This window comes from Sceloporus occidentalis, unplaced genomic scaffold, assembly GCF_023333645.1.
Source record: "Sceloporus occidentalis isolate IW3139 unplaced genomic scaffold, rSceOcc1.0.p SCAF_270, whole genome shotgun sequence".
Taxonomy (NCBI): Eukaryota; Metazoa; Chordata; class Lepidosauria; order Squamata; family Phrynosomatidae; genus Sceloporus; species Sceloporus occidentalis.
Window position 1 is genome coordinate 211,261 of NW_028317250.1, and position 19,847 is coordinate 231,107.

General features: G+C 37.8%; 1 protein-coding gene across 1 annotated transcript in view; it reads right to left on the reverse strand.

Moving 5' to 3' along the window:
* Window positions 1–19,847, reverse strand: part of LOC149275702 (harmonin-like) — a 31,225-nt gene extending 11,378 nt beyond the window's left edge. The window contains exons 1-15 of the mRNA XM_089504405.1: window positions 19,812–19,847; window positions 15,120–15,187; window positions 13,431–13,574; window positions 12,776–12,914; window positions 9,451–9,559; window positions 9,331–9,355; window positions 8,736–8,793; window positions 7,240–7,343; window positions 6,069–6,153; window positions 5,786–5,845; window positions 5,546–5,602; window positions 5,068–5,210; window positions 4,714–4,779; window positions 4,170–4,294; window positions 113–162 (exon numbers count right to left, since the gene is read on the reverse strand). Coding sequence (XP_089360531.1) covers window positions 113–162; window positions 4,170–4,294; window positions 4,714–4,779; window positions 5,068–5,210; window positions 5,546–5,602; window positions 5,786–5,845; window positions 6,069–6,153; window positions 7,240–7,343; window positions 8,736–8,793; window positions 9,331–9,355; window positions 9,451–9,559; window positions 12,776–12,914; window positions 13,431–13,574; window positions 15,120–15,187; window positions 19,812–19,847 — 1,269 coding nt within the window. The remainder of the gene's footprint in view (window positions 1–112; window positions 163–4,169; window positions 4,295–4,713; window positions 4,780–5,067; window positions 5,211–5,545; window positions 5,603–5,785; window positions 5,846–6,068; window positions 6,154–7,239; window positions 7,344–8,735; window positions 8,794–9,330; window positions 9,356–9,450; window positions 9,560–12,775; window positions 12,915–13,430; window positions 13,575–15,119; window positions 15,188–19,811) is intronic.

A 19,847-nucleotide genomic window follows, 5' to 3' on the forward strand; every position in this document is an offset into this window, starting at 1 on the left:
ATGTTTCTATGTTACATAAAACGATTATTTGTAACGCTGGTAAAAAGTAACAAGGAGTGAAACACCCAGAAAAACCACACAGGGAGAAGCCAACACACCAAACACACCGTACCTTTCTAAGAGTTGGAAATTTCCCATCATATCGATAAAACCAGCCAAATGCTAATTATAAAGAGAGACAAATCTCTGAATGAACTCATCCTTGGGTTAGAGAACCTTTATGAAACATAGTTACAACAGATCCCAATGTTACAACAGATCCCAATGTTACAACAGATCCCAATGTTACAACAGATCCCAATGTTACAACAGATCCCAATGTTACAACAGATCCCGACGTTACAACAGATCCCGACGTTACAAACTATCCCGATGTTACAGACTATCCCGATGTTACAGACTATCCCGATGTTACAGACTATCCCGATGTCACAGAGTATCCTGATGTTACAAACTATCCCGATGTTACAAACTATCCCGATGTTACAGAGTATCCCGATGTTACAGACTATCCCGATGTTACAGACTATCCCGATGTTACAGAGTATCCCGATGTTACAGAGTATCCCGATGTTACAGACTATCCCGATGTTACAGAGTATCCCGATGTTACAGACTATCCCGATGTTACAGAGTATCCCGATGTTACAAACTATCCCGATGTTACAAACTATCCCGATGTTACAGAGTATCCTAAAGTTACAAACTATCCCAAAGTTACAAACTACGTCGCAGCCTATCAGCCCCCAATTGGATGTGAAAGGCACAAAAGCGAAGAACATTTTGTGTTCTGGGTAAACATGGTTTTTCTCAACAAATAGTTACAAAAAACTCCAGCTTTGCTATAAAGTTTTTAAAAAAACAAACAAAAGTTTTCTAATTGAAAGCAATACCGTCCTCACGCAATTGATAATGGAGAAAACAAATTCAATTTTCACCTTGAGACACCATTTTTTAAAGTTCTTTTTAACAAAATATAGTTGAAAATCAAATTTCTAAGCCACGGACAAATCTTGTTTACTCGAGAACATTTCTGAAACGCCACAATAAACCAGTTTAAAAAACAATATCATCAAATCAATGATTCGGTCAGTGACGGGGTATTTGGGTTTTTTTAAATGGCTTTTTAAAAAGCATTTTATTTCTAAAAATGTTTAGAATCCTTTTTAAATGAGCTCAATAATTATATATTATTTGTTAAATAGTTTCATTCTACACTTGATACATTGTATATTTCTTATATGAAAAAAAAATATTTTCACGACCAGAGAAAAAAAATCTCTATGATGATTTAAGAACATAATAATTCAGGAGTTTACGTATTTACAGCTGGAAGAAATTTGAAATTTTTTTCCCGCAGGAATTACAGCCGAAACCATGCAATTTCGGTAACTTCCATGGGAACAAAGCCTCCTGCATACTGTCAGCGTGACATGAATGCAATGAAGGATAAAAGAAATAAAATAAAATATAAAAATAACAAAGGATAAAATAATGGAGTATTTTTATATGCAACAAAAATTTAATAAATACATTTTTTGGAAAAAAATTATTACTTCTGGCTGTCAGGAGGTAAAATAAGAAGAAAGAGTAACATAGAAAATACTTGATTTAATAAGGAAATTATTGCATTTAATAAGGAATATATTGGAATTAATAAGGAAAAAAATTTAATTAATAAGGGAAATATTGGATTCAATAAAGAAAATACTTGATTTATTAAGGAAAATTTTGTAATTAATAAGGAAAATATTGTAATTAATAAGGAAAATATTGGAATTAATAAGGAAAATATTGGAATTAATAAGGAAAATATTGGAATTAATAAGCGGACGGAAAGTAGAATTGCAAACCTGCTTGATCTGACTTCCGGCAGCAGCAGCTGCAGCCTCCTCTGTGAGTTGATGTTTTTCATCAACTAGGAACAAAAACGTGGAAAATTGTGAAAATGTAGCAACTGCTAAACAGAGACTAAGATGAACCATGAATTTTGGGAAAAGGACAGTAAAACAGATCTTAATTTTATATTAAATTCACTCGGTGTATAGACTGCCCCCGGTACCAGATATCTGTTATATAGTTATATCGTTTTATTTGAGTCACTAATAATCTGACATTTCAGTTACAGAAAAAATGACCAAATTCTAGAATCCTGTGAGAGACGCCTGTTTCCGTTATAAAAAAAAATAGTGGGAGTTTTCTGCTTTCTATCCGCCTTAATAGAATAAACACATTTTATTTTTTTTTCTAAGTATTTTTTTTTCTTTACATGGACAAACTGTAGAAAAATCCAATTGAATTATTTTTATTTGTTTCGTAATTCATATGTCTCTGCTTTCCCACGCTCTGTTTTTAGTTGGATTACAGCTCTGGGGGGGGGGAAAGGGTGGATTTGACCAATGGGTAAGCAATCAAGTAGCGATTTACAGAGAAAACAGCGGCTGATACGACCGCTGTCATAAAGTAACGAGAAATAATATTTATAGGAGCTTTATGACATTATTCGGTATTGTTAGAAATGGTACAAAATGATTTCGTGAAATGGAAGGCAGTGATAAAAATTGTTCTTGGGTTGTTTACCATCTAGAACCTTAAGGATTGTTCTTGATACATGCGGTGAAGAAGAAGACAAGCTTCTCAATAGTAAAAACATTATAGAAATTCTAGTAAGTCTAGTAAAGTATTAAAAGTAATAAGCACTTTTTCTAATCGGCTTCTTAAGGATGATGGGAGTTGTAACCCCATATAACTGCGTAAACCCCGGTGCTCACAAATAATTTGGTTACATATGTTACAATCCAGATTCTGAATATGGGTGTTTTATAGAAGCCAAAAAAATGTAACTAGAAAAAATATTTCTATCTATTCTGCAAATAATGGTATTTTTGGTAAAAGCGTAAAAGTGAAAAGGAATAAAAGTGGCCGGTTCCAAGTGAGATATCGCTAATAACAAGAAGGCTCATTATCAGCACTGGCCAACGACAGGCAGTCAAGGCTCCTGGTTCTTTTGGCATGAATGGGACAGCGCTGCGGACTATGTTGGCGCTACATAACACAATAAATAATAATAGGAAGGTATCCTTAATCTATCAGGATAAAAGGAGAATGATCCCTATGGCTAATTAAAGCCCAGCACGGGATATGTACATTGCTGACTATTCATTGCTGAAACCCAGCAGATATAAAGCGGTGGTCCTCTCCTTCTCTCATAGACTATTAGCTACACACGCTTACACCTAATAGTCAGCCGCCCTTGTTTAATATTCACCGCACATGATCTAACGTACTTGGCCAACGTGCATGAGGAATGAGGACGTCTCCCACTGAACATGCGCGGGGGCGGGGCAGCAGCTAACACTACACCCCAATAAGGTAACAATGTATCAAAATGCTGAAAACCTGCTTTAGCTGTAGGTGACGCAAGTGGGGCCAACGCCGTAGGAATGGTGACGGCACAGAGCATGCTGTGCTTCTCATGGAACGCGTGAAACGGGTCATACAGTGGTGACGTGAGATGATATTCACTAAATTCACTAATGGGGTGGCGGAAAACTCGTTATTTACCCTTCCTTTGGAACAACTGTAGACATAGCAAGTTGTACACCCCGTTACACTGGGAGTAACGTTCAGAGATCCAAGCTACAGCGTGCGGAAGACAAAGTACTGTTAAAATGGTGCTGAACCGTGAGCTATGTGATCAGAAACAGCTTTAGCCACATTAGACTTAGGTAGAAAGATACATTTTTGGTGCAAAGCGGCAATAAAATTCCCATGGAAACCAATTAAAAATATTCTACAGCTTGTGGATAAAATTCCATATACATAACCCTCTTTGATTCTGTTATCCCAGAAGAAGATATCAAAAGTGCTGAAACTAAAAATAAAAGTCTGGATCAGCCTTCCAGCAGAAATGGCAGAGGCTAATACAGTGAGGGTATTAAACATGCGCGGGATAGACATACGGCTCCTGAATCTAAGACGAGACCAACGACTGATTAAGGTCTGAGTCTTTAAAGCAGGAGAAACGGGAGACTAGACGGGGGCCGAATGTGGCCGATCTGCAAGCAAATACTTCTGTCCTTAAAATGCCAGCAGTCTGGTGGTGACCATAACACAGACTCTTAATGTGCGTCTCCCACGTCCAGCTCCAACTCGTACAAAGTACTTACTTTTGTGCTTAGATGGGGGACTGTGACGCGGTTGGGACGTCTGAGGTGGGGGGCTTTTTGGCTGCTCCTTTTGCCCCCAGTCTTCCTCCCAGTTTTTCTTTATTTTTTGTTCTTCGACCGATATCCTCAAACACAAAATTAAAAAAATAAGACAGTGTGAGTGTTTCCTCTACCACGGCCGCTTGGGCTCGATGTACTAACTCCATACCAAGACGGTTACTTTTCTCTAGGAAGAAGCAAACAATTTGCTTGCTCTGCCCAGTTCGGTGTGAATTTGCCTCCTCGATTTTGTCGAGTCGGGACTGTATTTCAACTCAACTGGCAACTCGACTCAGCCCATATTACTGGGACTCAATGAGTTCCAATGATTTGTAACTGAAAGAAAGTTGGGCATGACGTGGTCTTGAAACTTGGCCGACTGGAACTGGAAGAAGAATCGAATAAATGGAGAATTCTCAAGACCCGAAGTCAGCAAAGACTCTACTCTACCCTGTCTTACGTTTGAACGCTCCCGGCAATCAAAAGGTTAATGAATGTCCATTACTTTTCCATCTCCTTGCGGTATCTTTCTTCTTCCTCCACGACCTTCTGAGAGATTTCCACTTTCCTTCTGTTAAAACACAAACGCGTTGGAATAATCTATAACTGCAGACCTTCCGATGGAAGTCAGAGTATCCAGATTTCCATTCCAGCTTCTGAATGTTAAGTTAAATGTAACAAATGCACAGAAAACGGTTCATTGAGAACGCAATTGCCTACGGTGATCAGAACAGAAGTTAAGTGGATAGAGAAGGTTTCATAGAAACAAAACTATTTCTATGTTGGGTAAAAAAACTATATATATATTCCTATAGAAACATTTGGACTATGAAGGGCATACAGCAGGGCTGACTCTTACTGTCTTTCTTTCTCTTGTTGCTCTTTTAAGATTTTATTGGTCTCCATCGCCATCCTTTTTTGCCGCAGAAGTTCCTGGCGCTCCAGTTCTCGCTGTCTCTGTTCTATCAGTTTTTCGTCTTCGGTCATAAACAGCTCTCGACCCTTTGAGCAGGAAACAGGTCAACGTAAATCAACTGGTGTTTCCCATCAACCAACACGGGGTATGTCCCATTAAATGTAGAAGAACTTTCAAAATGGCACCCATTATGGTCAAATACATAGTACTCGATGAGTCAAAGGGAAAGCATCCCACCGCATTCTCTTTTACCATTCCATTCATCAATATACTGGTATGTAAGTGTAGAATTAAATTATGACCCAAACATTAGCGATCAGATGGTCAACATTTGAGATTCATCAACTATCTTGGCTGCGTTTCTCTGGAGAGAAGCCTGCATGGGTTTTTTTACTCTGTGTTGAATGTTCTCGATACTTACAGCCCCCGATATGATGGTGAAAGTCAAACTTCGACTGCTTTTTAAGACTTTCACTGCCTGGTCAAAGAGAGAAAGGGGTTACACACAGCACTCACATGCTGATGAGATAAGAGTAGCTTATTATATGCGCTGCAAAATGATATCCAACAAGTATAAGATCACTTTGAAGACATCACAATGCTGATACGTCAAAAAAACATTGGTTTTTAACCAGATAGTTCCGAACATGTAGGAATTTACCTCTTTATGATCTATATTTGAGAAATCCACTCCATTCACTTCCACGATCTGATCCCCCACCTAAGACAGCAAAGGTGATCAATTAATATAACTTTTTTAGTCATTTCCAGCCATATTTCATAACATTTTATATGTTTAGGCGGTGGCATGGATATTATAAATGTATTATCGTCCGTCCACTGATTTACAGTACAGCTCCACAAAATAAATAGCAGCTTTATTTATATTTCCATGATATAGCTGCATATATATAATATATATAATATATACATATAAAACACACCTCTAATCCGACTTCAGCAGAGAGGGAGCGGGGTTTCACATTGCTGATGAAGATCCCTGGTTTCTGAGAAGGTCCACTGGAAATACTAAATATAAGAATATCTGGTTTGTGTCAATGAATGACCCTGAAAACCCCCATCTATACATGCAAAAAAAAATAACTAATGATAATAATAATAATAAAAAAATAAAAAATAAAAAATAATAAAATAATAAATAATAATAATAGTAATAATAAAATCCCCATCTGTACATGCCAAAATGAATAACTAATGATAATAATAACAAATAAATGTAATAAAATAATAAATAATAATAATAAAAATAAAACCCCCATCTGTACATGCCAAAATGAATAACTAATGATAATAATAATAATAATAAAATATATATATATATAATAAAAAATTAAATAATAATAATAATAATAATAAAACCCCCATCTGTACATGCAAAAATAAATAACTAATAATAATAATAATAATAATAATAGTAATAAAATAATATTAATAATAAAATATAATAAAATAATAAATATAATAATAATAATAATAATAATAATAATAACAAAATAAGCAAGTTTTATAGCCCAAAATTGACTGCCTTTGTAAAACACATCCAGAGCATTTATTGGATTTTTGAGACTTTGTATGGTCGTCTAAGCTCGTTATCCTTTGCTTTACACTCACCACACGATACATTAGTTAGAATATACAATGTATTGAATTTTTTAAAAAATGCACGTTGAATATTAGGAGATACGGAGTTAAATTCGAATGAAATGGATACGTATCCCAGTTCATTCCAAAAATTGTCCACTAGATGTCATACGAGTTTCACTATCAAAGGGGGTAGTTTTTAAATGTTAGTGGGGAAAAAATATCCCCTTACCTAATATATATATATATACCGGTATATATACATATTTATATATATTCTATGTGGATTTTAGGTGCATTTTAACCGTTGTGACCATAATTTGAAAACCGGCTAGTAATGAAATGAAAGAGTTAACCAATCGCAAAAATGTATCACATGCGTTGGCGTAAGAAGGACCTGAAGGTGGATACAGTTACATTTAATCCAAATAGTTTTAATTCTAGTCTTTGATTAATTTAATCTTTTTTTTTGCTACATGGAAGGATCAGGGAGGGGGGGGGGGTTATACAGACCTACATCCTAAGCCTGTCGTTCCAACTAGACTGATAAATACTTTCTTCTCCTTAATGTCTCTCCCTCCAGCCGACGCCAGACCCGCAACGCTGCTTTTTCCATCCTGCAAAATAGATACAATTGTAGCTATAACAGGATCCGCTTTAAATATTATTATTTTTTCTATATGGCGCCAACTATTCCCGCAGCGCTTCTTACAGTCCCTACATTTAAAGGGTCTGACCAAACTAGAATTGACGAGATATTAGGTAAAGAGGTCTCGTTTCGCAATCTTTTAAATACATGGTACGTTATATATGTCATCCTATGAGTTTGATTAATATCCCTTGGCAATATTTAACCCCTTAAGGACAATGGGTTGTCCTTAAACCCATTAAAAACAATGCATTGTGAGCCGGTACATGTACAGGCTTGGTCATTTCTCTTTGTGCTCTAGTTGAGTCCCATTGAGAAGACTAGAAGACCCTGAAATTTAAATATTAAGAACAAAGCATGAACTTGTAGGGTGTCATATAATGGGGAATACTTAGCACCTTGTTTAATAAACTAAAGAATGGCACTTTGAGACCTTTAATTAATGCGTTCTTCTCACTATAAGGGCCTTCTCCTACCACCGTATTGAGAATGATGAAAACTAGGCAGCTCAATGCCAGGCAGCAGCCATACAGCCGGCATACCTGGCATTAAAGAGGTTATTGACGTGCATTTAGTTTTAATTTTGTGATTTGTAGGATTCTGGTTACTGTTTGGCTCCCATGCCACGCTTCTGAGCACTTTTATTTTCTTTGGCATAAGACATCTAACGAGCCAGTCGCTTACGTGACCCATCGCCTTGAAAAGCCAACTAAAAAAAAAAAAATAACGAGCGGAGGATACGTTGGAGAAAGGCGTTTGAAAATGATACGAGCAGCCGCCTGCGTATTACTGAATTTCTGGCATCTGCAGAGGACAAAAGAAGAAATCAAAAAATACTAGAGCTTTGGGAGAGCTTATAAGATTTAAAGAGCTGGGGTTTCAGACATGCAAACTGTTACGTGAAGACTTAGCGTGTATCCCCTGAGCTGCAGAAAGCACTGTACATAAAGGCAATAAAGCCTGACCGCTGATGCATGTCCAACATTTTAAACGGGGAACAATGTATTAAATGTGAGATACCCGATAAACCCAGTTTTCTGGCAAGAATCCACCTAAATGTGTACAACGGCGCTTTGTTTGTTGCGAGGGTGCCGAAGGGGTTAATTAAGCACATGGCTGTTATAGCGTCTCTGATCATTAAAGCTGAATTTTCACATTTTCCCAGATTCTCATTATTATATCTATTTGCGTTTTAGTTATATGTTATTTTTCCCATAAATATTATCATTTCCCATTGTGCCGCCATCTTGGTTAACGCTCAATTTTTCTCCAATCCCATAATCAAGGTGTGACTTTCTTGGAGCCGTCAAACTCTGCGATCGCTCGCGAGTCACAGGATGCGGACGCGAAATTCACTTACTTCTGTCTCCGACACGAATTGATCGGCAAACTGCCACTTCAAAGGCTCCTCCGCCAAACTGCGGGGAAAGAGCAACATTTTTGCAGATTTTTGTAAAAAATTCTCATGACGAATATATATATATATATTAGGTAGTTTATGTAGCAAGCATTACTTAATCAAACTCAAGATTAATTCCTTCAGCAGCCTCAGTATACAGGTATGTACCACGGGCGGAAACTATGGAAACGTTTTCTATGGGTCTGCCTATGCTTGAAGTGAAATTAACACTTTTAAGACATTATTAGGAATGTCTGAAGATAGTAATGGATGTTGCCGAATTACAATGAGTTGGGACACAGCTTGACCCAGAGCAGCGCCCCAGCCGCCCCTTTACTACTTACCTTTGTGGCCGCCATCTACCAAGCTGAGCTCCGGCGGATGACGTCATATGATGTCATTATGGAGGTTGTGCCGGTTAGGAAAAGCACTCCATTGTGTGTTTGGATTGGTTACAAAGGAGGGCTCTAATCACCCATTAGGACAATTAGACACCTGATTATACAGCAGACCCCCCAGGAACTGTTACCCCAATCGCAGCATTGGTATTTATTACCTTTTAACGGGGATCATTCCGACATCTGTAAAAATAACGAATGAATGTGATGTCAGACTAGCAGCCACCTCAACGTCATCAAGTAATCTTATTGTCTCCGATTACAGAAGGAAGACTTACGTCTGACTTTGATGGACACAATCTTTTTTGTCCGGATGAGGTTGATTACTTCCTCGTGGGTGCAGGAAGATATGGAGTAACCGTTTATCCGTACGATCTCATCACCGATCTTCAAGGAAACAGACAAGCGACATTGGGAATTAATGAATAAAGTCAAGCGTATCCATTCGGCCCCCGTCTAGTCGCCCGTTTCTCCTGCTGTAAAGACTCAAACCTTAATCAGTCGTTGGTCTCGTCTTAGATTCAGGAGTCGTATGTCTATCCCATGCATGTTTAATACCTCACTGTATTACCCTCTACCACTTCTGCTGGGAGTCTCTCTCTCATTACCCTTGTTGCCCCACGTCCGAGGAAGAGAAGAAAGAAAAGAGAATAAAGAGAGAGAGATCCTGCTGCGGATTGTCAGCCTCTAACGTATTTTGTTAGGGGTTATTTTAACTGTAAATTATAAATAATTGTAACTTAATAATGATTAATTATACAGCAAACATTATATTAAAAACTAAAAATGAAAACTAAGAAAGTAGAAAAAATATATAAAAATCGAAAAACGATATTCACATGGATGGGAGTTCTGGGCGTTTGTTTAGCGAGACACGTGAGAGATTCAGCCTTTTGATAAATAAAAGTCTTCCTTGTTGTGAAAATGGTATGATCCAACTTTTACCCGACAGCAGCCATTGTTTTGGTATAATGGAAAAAATTCACCGGACGGACAAAAACACGATGGTATCACGATGCTTAATCATCGCCATTAAAGGAAACAGGACAGGGAAAGAAAAGATTCCGCGATTGGAACTCCTCAGTAATGCTGGTTCCATTTTATTTCGAATGGTAACCACATTATCCTCCTGCCTTGATGTTCTAAGAACAGAAAGGAAATTGAGAAGACGTTATTCCGCTGGGGGTTTTACAAAAGGTAGTGAATAGCGAAATTTTAGCATGATCTATAACAAAAAGGGCTGAAGACTAAAAACGAGAGACCCCCGACGAGATATAATTGCCATGGGAATCCAATTACGACAAAGAAGAATGAAATTATATTAAAGCCCGAGAATCCCGAGAACGATGTTACAAGAAAAAAGTGGTTATTTTCTTCTTCTTCTTCTTCTTTTTCTTCTTCTTCCATTTTTATCTATATTTGAGGGTTTAAAGACCCGTAGAGAAATTATTACGTTAGCCGGGTGGAATTTCAGCACTAGCTGGATTTACCGTTAAGAATGTTTTAGAACAATGGAGTGTCAGTTCACTTTCTTAGGAAGGCTTAGAAAGGACTGATTATTGTCTGTTGTGAAGTTACCTAAAGCCGTTTCTTTACGCATCAAATGAGACTTAATAGAACAGACCGATGTCTGTAAGTGACTAGAGATGAAATAATCAAAAATATTGCAAAAAAAAAATGTTTTTCATTATTATTATTATTTCAGAAGACTCTGGGAAAGACTTAAAGCTTCAGGACCTTATCAGGAAGTGATATCCAAACACAAAATGATTGCGTTATTGGAAAAAATATCTAAATTTAAAGGAGAACAATATGGAGGAAGCTCGACCCTAATCGTCCCATCTTCACCAGAGTCCAAGGGTTGCAAGTCCAGGAAGGTGGCAGTCGGTGCCGGGATATAACGTCAATATCTTGGCAGAGATGCTGAAGGGGGCATACCCAGACATTTTGGACAATGCTCGGCTTCCAACTTTGGGGAAGAAGCTTTTCTATTCGTTATGGCTGCGCCCCAGCGTACAAAGCAAGCTCCATAAAGACATGGTTGGATGAGTTTGGGGTGGAAGAACTTGACCGGCCGCACAGAGCCCTGACCTCAACCCCATCCAACACATTTGGGATGAACTGGAACGGGGATTGCGTTACGGGCGTCTCGTCCAACATCAACGCCTGGCCTCACAGACGCTCTACTGGATGAACGGGCAAGAAATCCCACAGAAACTCCCCAAAATCCTGTGGAAATCCTTCCCAGAAGAGCGGAAGCCGTTATATCTGCAAAGGGTGGACCAACTTCATATTAATGTCTGTGTATTTAGAATGTGATGTCATCAAAGTCCCTGTTGGTGTAACGGTCAGGCGTCCCAATACTTTTGTCCATATAGTGTTTTTATATATATATATATATATATATATATATATATATATATATATACATGCATTTAAACCAGGAATACAGAACGGTTATCGTTAGATAGACAATGGAGATCTTTTTATATTGAATGTCATGAAAGGCAAGAAGGTCCTACAAAGAAACCATCTGAGTTCCTTTCTCCGCGGAGCTATCTGTGTGTCTGGATCTTGTTTTATGTCTGGATCTTTTTATCAGACTTGGGATTCCCTGAGTGAGACTCGCCTGAGGCTTTCTTTGCATAAGTGAACTCATAGCGGACTTTTATTATCACAAGAACAAAGCTTTCATTCAATCTCGCCCCGCGCCCACTAAACTATAAACACTTTTCCAGGTGGTTTTGCACAGAACCTGCAACATTCTTTTTACGTACAAATCTAATTGTCTTCGGGTTAAAAAAAAGAGATTTTTCATATCACCGATATCCACATTTTTGGTTAATTTGTAAGTCGGCGCATGCACGCTTCTATGCTGCTTTTGTGAGGTTGATGTCACAAGAATTTGCTGTCCCTTTAAATATTTTATCTGTCATCTAAGTGGTTAAATCATCAACGGGGCAAATAAAACCAAGAATCCGATGCATTTATTACGCAGAGGTAATTAGTCCGGCTATTCCTCCTGTACTTTGAACGCCCAATAAAATAACAGAGAAATTAAAAGAAAGGTTCGTTAAAATCAAAGCGGGTGTTACAAGAAAACTCCCCCTGTCGTCAGCGTGCAGTCCTGCCAGAGCCCCACAAGGGAAGGCTCTGGGGAAGAAGTTCCCAGGTAAGCCTATAAATTAAATCAGTGTTAAGCCCCTGGCGGCCACAATTGTTATCAGTCATGGTATATTTTATTTGGCTTTCCCGGCTCAAACACCACGCTGAGCTGATGCTTTGTGGCATTGCTAATGAAGTCCATTGCTCCATAGACTTTCATTAGTCAGAGAGTCCGACTGGGTGACTAAGACTGAGCAATTCTATTGCTCCCCGCAAGCAGTATGATAAGGAGTCGGGGTGTTTAGTAGATCGGGGATCAGATAACAGAGCGAGAATCATACAAACGGCTGATATGCAGCTGCCTGAAAACTTTATATTATGGGGCAAAAACTACAACTGGTTAAAAAAACAGCGCAATATTTTTTTAATCTGATAAAATAAAAACTTAGTATGATTTCCCTTTTAAAACAACCCGGTCATTCGATGTCAATGTCTTACCTGAAGTCCGGCATTATCTGCCTGTCCCTCTTTCATTATGTGTGAGATATAAAGTCCGCAATTAAACTCCAACCCGCCTCTGACGCTGAGCCCGAGCCCGTCAGGGTGTGAGCGATCCAGCTTGACTTCCCTCAACTTCCTGAGAAAAGGAATCATTTTTAAATATTATTTATATGATACAATATAAAAACTTTACAATTTCTAAACTTTACACCTCTTTAACTTTACACTTTATAAACTTTACACTTTTCACTAAATCTCTTCCATCAATAAGTAACTCAAATTACTTTAAAGTATTATTAATACGCATCATGTACGCAAAAGCAGTGTAGGTATTTTGTCAAAAACACATCCTAAAATGGACAGACAGGCTTCTGAAATTTTTTATTTTACACATATTAGGTTAAACCAGGGGTAGGCAATCTTCTGCTCTCCAGATGTTGTGAACTACATTTCCCTTGATGCTTTGCCAGCATTATGACTGTAAGAGCATTATGGGAGATGTAGTCCACAACATCAGGAGAGCCGAAGATTGCCTACGCCTGGGCTAAACCATTTTAAACCAAAGGTAGACTGATGGCAAAAAGGAAAAGGGATAATTTTTCCTCCAAATACATAAAAACGACATGCAAAATAACATCAGTCTTCCCATTACCTTGATCGTTTTGGCGTCAGCTGGTCATACTCAACTTGATGTTTTAATGGGATGAGAGGGCGAATGGCATCAAAGAGAGGCAGGCGAGATGGGTCGCTGATAACGAGTTTTAGATCTCCGACTAATACGGGGAGATTCATGGACCTGAAAGTTTAAAATAGCTTGTAAAACAATCATCATTCCATCTCGCTCTCTAAAATTAACCAAACGATCCCGTCCTTAGAAACCGGTTCTCCCAAACTCTTCATTGGCCCAACTAAAATAGATTGACAGCCGTCAGCCTTTAGTGATGAACAAAATGGGGAGAAGAAGACGTTATAATCACCACCCTCCAAAATGTCTAATTCTTTTTAGTTTATTAACCAATAACCATGCTTTCTATAAATATGAAATACTTTGACCCAAGATAAGTATTAGAATATGTACTTGGGACTGCATGACCCAAAGAGGATATTAAATGATATTTATTTAAAAATAATATCCCATAAAAATCCACATATTTTAATAATAACCTATTTCATTGAACTTATAAAAAATACCATATACATAAAATATATATAATTTATTTTCCATATTTTTCTGTTACTTTAATATGACTTTAATAAGATGTTGTGCCAGATGTTTAGATTGTATGATGTCATAATACCAGAAACATTATTTACATTATACCGGTACTTTTGGTTTTAGGTTGAAATCTCTATGAATGGTTGAAGTCAAACTGATACATTTGCTAATCTTGGAACATTGTGAATTATTAAGAACCCCAATTCACGGCGGCTTAATCAGTCACGGGGAAGGCTTTATTCATACAGAACAATCGCACGCTCTGCTCGCTGAAACTGAAACGGGTCCGCGGTGCTTCATGGAAACGTCAATCTCCCAGAAGAATATTAATTAAGCCACAGACAGGAGACACTGTAACAGGTATCGTTCAAAGCGGCAATAACGAGGAACGTCTGGCATATTTTTCATTTGATAAAAGTCTCATGGATTGAGAAATGGCATGGGCAACGTTTACTAATTCTATATATATAACGGAAATTCCGAAGCCGAAACGCCATGACATAGAGGCATTAAGGAAGTAGACCTCATTACTGGACCATAGGTGCCAAGAGTCTCCACCAGCTTTTGGTCGTCCAAAGATTTGTAGTGCGAGAGCTGGACTCCCACCCGTGAGTTGGGTCTGTCTCAATCTTTAGACAAAGGAAGGGTTTGACTTCATTCTGGTAACACAATAGGTGTCTAGAACGTTGGTTCTAAAACAAGGTTCTTCAGAAAGCAACGATCTAACACGAGGGGAGCCCCAAATACTAAAGGGGTCCAAGAATCCTCTTTTAGAGCCATACGTCTCGTTATTATTTCTTGCGGCTCATTCAGCAAGGGGTCCAGAAAACAAAAGAAAACTTTACTAATAATTAAGAACAATAAGTGAAAATTGCTTCCATTATTTCAAAAATTTCCCTATGAAAAAAGATCATAAATTTCTATAAAATAAAGTCAAACTTCGAACATTTCTATATTTTTTTAAATCTTCGACGGTTTCTTTTTTTATAGCATTCCAAACTTGATCGGATTCTAATTCCAAAATAATCGAGAATTCTCAATCCTTTTTCAATTTACCGGTACTTTTTGAGTTTGAAAAGTCATAACTTTTGGCAAGAAAGAATGAGACGTAAGATCGTTACTTACTGGTAGTACATCCGGAGTACGTCGTAGAGATAATCTTTTTCTGCATCGTTGTCGATACATTTTTCAACCTAAAACAGACCCGATTTTGTCATTACGGACCCAAATATTTTGTTACATAAACATCGTACATAAATATTTAGAAATTCAATAAACGCCCACCATCTGAAATCTGCAACCACGTGAGAGGCGCATTTAATATATCATTTTGATAAATTTTCTTGCACGTTGTAATTAGCATTAAGTATTTAACCCTTTAATGCATTCCCCCTACCTGACGTTGAATGTATTGTTGGAAAAATATTTTCAGAAATCTTTTCGGCCACTGATCGATATAACACATGTTTCCGATCGGAAGGGGACCCCCTGAAACCCAGGTCCGGGGAGCAGATGGTAAAGGAAGGATCGGTGCAGAAGAACGTTCCGGAGAATTGTTATCGTCTTTGCGATGCCCTCGTCCGGTAAGTGTTTTTTTCCAGCTCCCTTTGGTGTGCAGTGATGGGAACCGGGATCGGATTACCCCTCATTGACCGACGGGTGGAATATTCAGAATTCAGCTTTGGAGCATTCATTAGGATGGGGTTAACGGTGACTACTTATACTTAACCCATGATTTAAAAGAACCCTCATTACTAGTAAATACAAGTAGGACTGGGGTGGCAATAATAAAAAATATTATATTAAAATTAAATAATATATTTGGTTTTTTTTATATTTTTTTTATATTTTTTTTACCAGTCTGTTAAGTTTGGGACACGGATCAGTCATACGGTCCTTATGCCTCTAAAATAATCTGAATAATCCCATTGAATGGAGCAGATAAACTGGTCTATACACACATTGTGCTTTCATTAAATTGTATTTCAAGTATGATGTCAGATAAATGTCATAGCTAAAGGTTCTTGGGTTTGCCGTGATGTCACAACCTTGTAAATAAGAAACGTCTATAAGAGCGTCATAAATTCCAAGCCGCTTCAGTGGTTGAGGTTAGATGAACCCAGTCTTCATGTTTTCTTTTTAGAACCTGGCTAATCTCGAAGATGTTGCCAAAGACGGATTAACGGCTATTTGGATACCTCAACACCCCCAATGGCATCAAATAAACAAAAATGGGGGCTTCCCAAGCCTAGGAGAGCGGAGTCGGCCGGTATCTGAAATTCTTCCAGTGGCAGGACCTATGAGAATGGGATCTTTTTTTCAATATTAGGAAATTACAAAAGTAATCAATTGAGCTTAAAGTTCTCTAGAATGTGCTTTTTCTGAAAGTTGGACCGCGTATCAATAAACGACGAGATCAGTAAACCAACCATTAGTACAAAGCAACCAATAATTGTGACAGTAAAGTAAAAAACAAATAATATGTATAGACATCGCAGGTAAGTGTCCTATAGATATCACACAAATGTATCCTAAACACGTTCTTCTATCTCAAAGTCTCTGAGAACAAAACAAACTGATTCTAAGGGGACCTCCTTCAACACAACAGGACAAACTATTAATTAAATACTTAATGTTCAGTAGAGGAACCGATGTCTCCAGTAAGGGCAGTAATGATACGGAATTCACAGATAAACAATCCTGTTATGGTTAAATGTGTTAAATAAATGTGGCTAAATCTGGGTAAAAATAAACCAATAAATAAATAAATATATTTCGAGCTGGGAACTTTTTTTTTTGACCCGTTTGTTAAATGTATGTTAGGTGAACAGACTCAGTTTTGATTTATTCAGCAAAATAACAGAAAACGATTAATAGACCATATTTTTATATATATAATAAAATAATGGGAATTATTACTTATTATGACCTTCGCAATCATGCCAGGAAACTCTCTGAACTTCACCAGGAGGCTTCGAAATCAGAGGGGAGACGTAAAGCTCCATTGGAGCAGCCATAGATAGTTTGCCTTCACTTTCTGTCTTGAACTACCAAGATGCTGCTACTGTTTCCAATAGTGAAATCCCTGCTTGACCTCAGGTATCTCAATTAAGGATCTTGGTTCCTTGGTACCATGAGGACCATTGTTACATCCAACTGGTTGACTCATCTGGAAAGTCACCTTGTAGAATCTTCATCGTAGATTATAGAAGCTCTCGTTATTTTTCTTGCTAAAAATATCCCATTTTTTTTGTAGATAAACCGGAATCAAAGGTTTACGGAACCTCGATGGTTCTGTTCTCATTGTGTTCAGTAATTGCTATTCTGAGCCCAATCACAAAAATCTGAATTTCAATGAACATTGACCATTGTGTACAGACGGAGCAGCTGATCCCAGCCCTGACCCATGTGTCCGGCAGCCTTTCCTATTACGCAATCATGATTAGAATCACAAGGGGCCAAAAGACCGGCCACCCAGTCCAATGAAATCTATAAAGCAAACAATATCGACCCTCTTGTATTGCATTTAAACCGGGATTTGTCTGCATTTCAATGGTTGGCGCAAAGGGCAAACCCATCATTCAGAAGACACTCGTAGGACTCGCTCCACAAAAGCCCGTTCAATTTTCATCTGTTCTTCTTACGGCTACTAAATTACCTCCGGGGCAATTTCTCTGCTTTATTGCTCTGCGTTAGGCCGTTAACATTTATATCGCTCCGATGAGATTTAATCGCTGCACCAAATTGGCAATAAATTAGGTTAGGAGGGCAAAATGTCGACAACGTAGGAATTTATTAAAGATATTTAAACGAGATCTGCCCGGAAAAAGGCTTCTATTGCCCCCACCCTATGGTTATTTTGTAACATTTTGTGATGTTTCAGTGAAACCTGACTTATCTATTTTTAATTTAAATACATTTTATGTTGTTTCTGTTTTGTGACATCATCAAATGACATGAAAAAAAGATTTTAGAAAGATCACAAAAAATCTTATTTCTATGCTGTATAGTATGTATAAAAAACTAATATTTTTACATTTTGAATTTGAGAATCTCCTTTTATTTTGCTCTTTGCCCCTCTTACCAGCCTTCTTCCATTTACTAATGACACTACATGCGCCGTATGATGTATCCATGTTTGTCAGCCCCTTACAAATGTACATTTTATTTGTTTGCTTAAATTAGTACATTATGGGATATTTAACTATTACACAGTGAGCAGGTAAGTTTACTGACAAGCTTTTAACCCTAAAAATGTTTTCCAAATTGAAGCTGAACCGGTTCCGTTATAATGATTAATGAAAATCAATGCACAAATGACATCAGAGGGACAGAAGTCGAGCCATCTTGGGTCTCGACAATCCTGACGCTCCACTGAAAGCAGCAGCGTTTATTTTCATCTCATTTCATAAATTAAGAGCAGGGCACGCATTATAAAAGCGGATTTAAATCATTTGATCAAATATGTGTCTAAATTCATCTGCCATTGCTACAGCCCCATTGGCTGAATTCTGCATTACAGCGACCAATAGGATCCAAGTACAAGAAATTAACTCGTGTTTCTTCATCCTAACCAGGTAGATCACCTCTAGATTCCATGGTTAGATCCCTAATCCACTTTCCCCAGTGGAAACACATCCAGTCCCCCGTTTCTCCTCCTGTAAAGACTCAATCAGTCATTGGTCTCGTCAGGAGCCGTATGTCTATCCCATGCATGTTTAATACCCTCACTGTGTTACCCTCTACCACTTCTGCTGGGAGGCTGTTCCGCTTATCTACCACCCTCGCAGTAAAGTACTTCCTAGCACTACATGTGCAGAAAAGACTCACCAAGCTTTTTTGCACACCAACAGACTATATTAGCACATTTATTTCTGTGTTTCTGAAACTATTTCTATGTTGTTTATGGAAATTAAATTTCTTTAGCTTCGATCAATGCCTGTCGTATCCTACGGGACATCTGATATATATAGATATACATATAGTACATATATATATATATATAGATAGCTATACATATATATATATATAAATATATATACTGTTCATATACCAAATACCAAATCGGGAACACTAAGGGATTTTTCTTTTCCCATTAAAGTAGATTGTATGGCACTCTCTGCAAAAACACATACACAGTATCCGCATTACCCTTGGTAAAAGAACAAAGAAAGGGTTAACTGAACTATTTATTCTATCATTTGGACTGATCAATAATTAAATCTCACTCCTTATTAGCCATCAGCAACACAAGTTAAATTATATAAGCCGTTATATAATTATATAATTATATAATCTGCCTTTTAATATACAAAGGGTTAAATTAATCTTTTTTATTGTAATGGTTATTATTGTATTCCTGATTTGATCTGTTCCATGAGATTTTAAAGGTAACACTGTGCGTGCCGGCTTGTAATATTTTTGTGCATATTCCTTATAGAAGGCGTTAACCTATTAAATGCCAGACTGTGCACATCCCATCTGTGCGACCGCTGCTACATATTCCTCGGCCCAAGAGCTTGCCATTTGAAAGCTGCGTTCTATTTGATTTCCGAATTAAAATTTAAAAAATAGAGCTTCTATGAAGGCGCGTCGCTCCTTAAGAGCATGGCGTAGAAAGGGTTACTTCTTAGTCATGCGCAGGTAATTGTAGCTGCTATGGCTAACAGATAGCGCAGGGTCCATAGGTCAAGTCAAGTGTCTTGAAAGCCGGAAACATTCCTGGGATTAAATAAAAACCCTTAAATTCAACGTTTATGTATTTAAAGGACCCGGCTTGTGATGCGCAGGCCTGCTGGGGGTCCGCGGGGCCCTTACCTTATGCCTGAACTCTCTGGCTATCTTCTTGTCCAT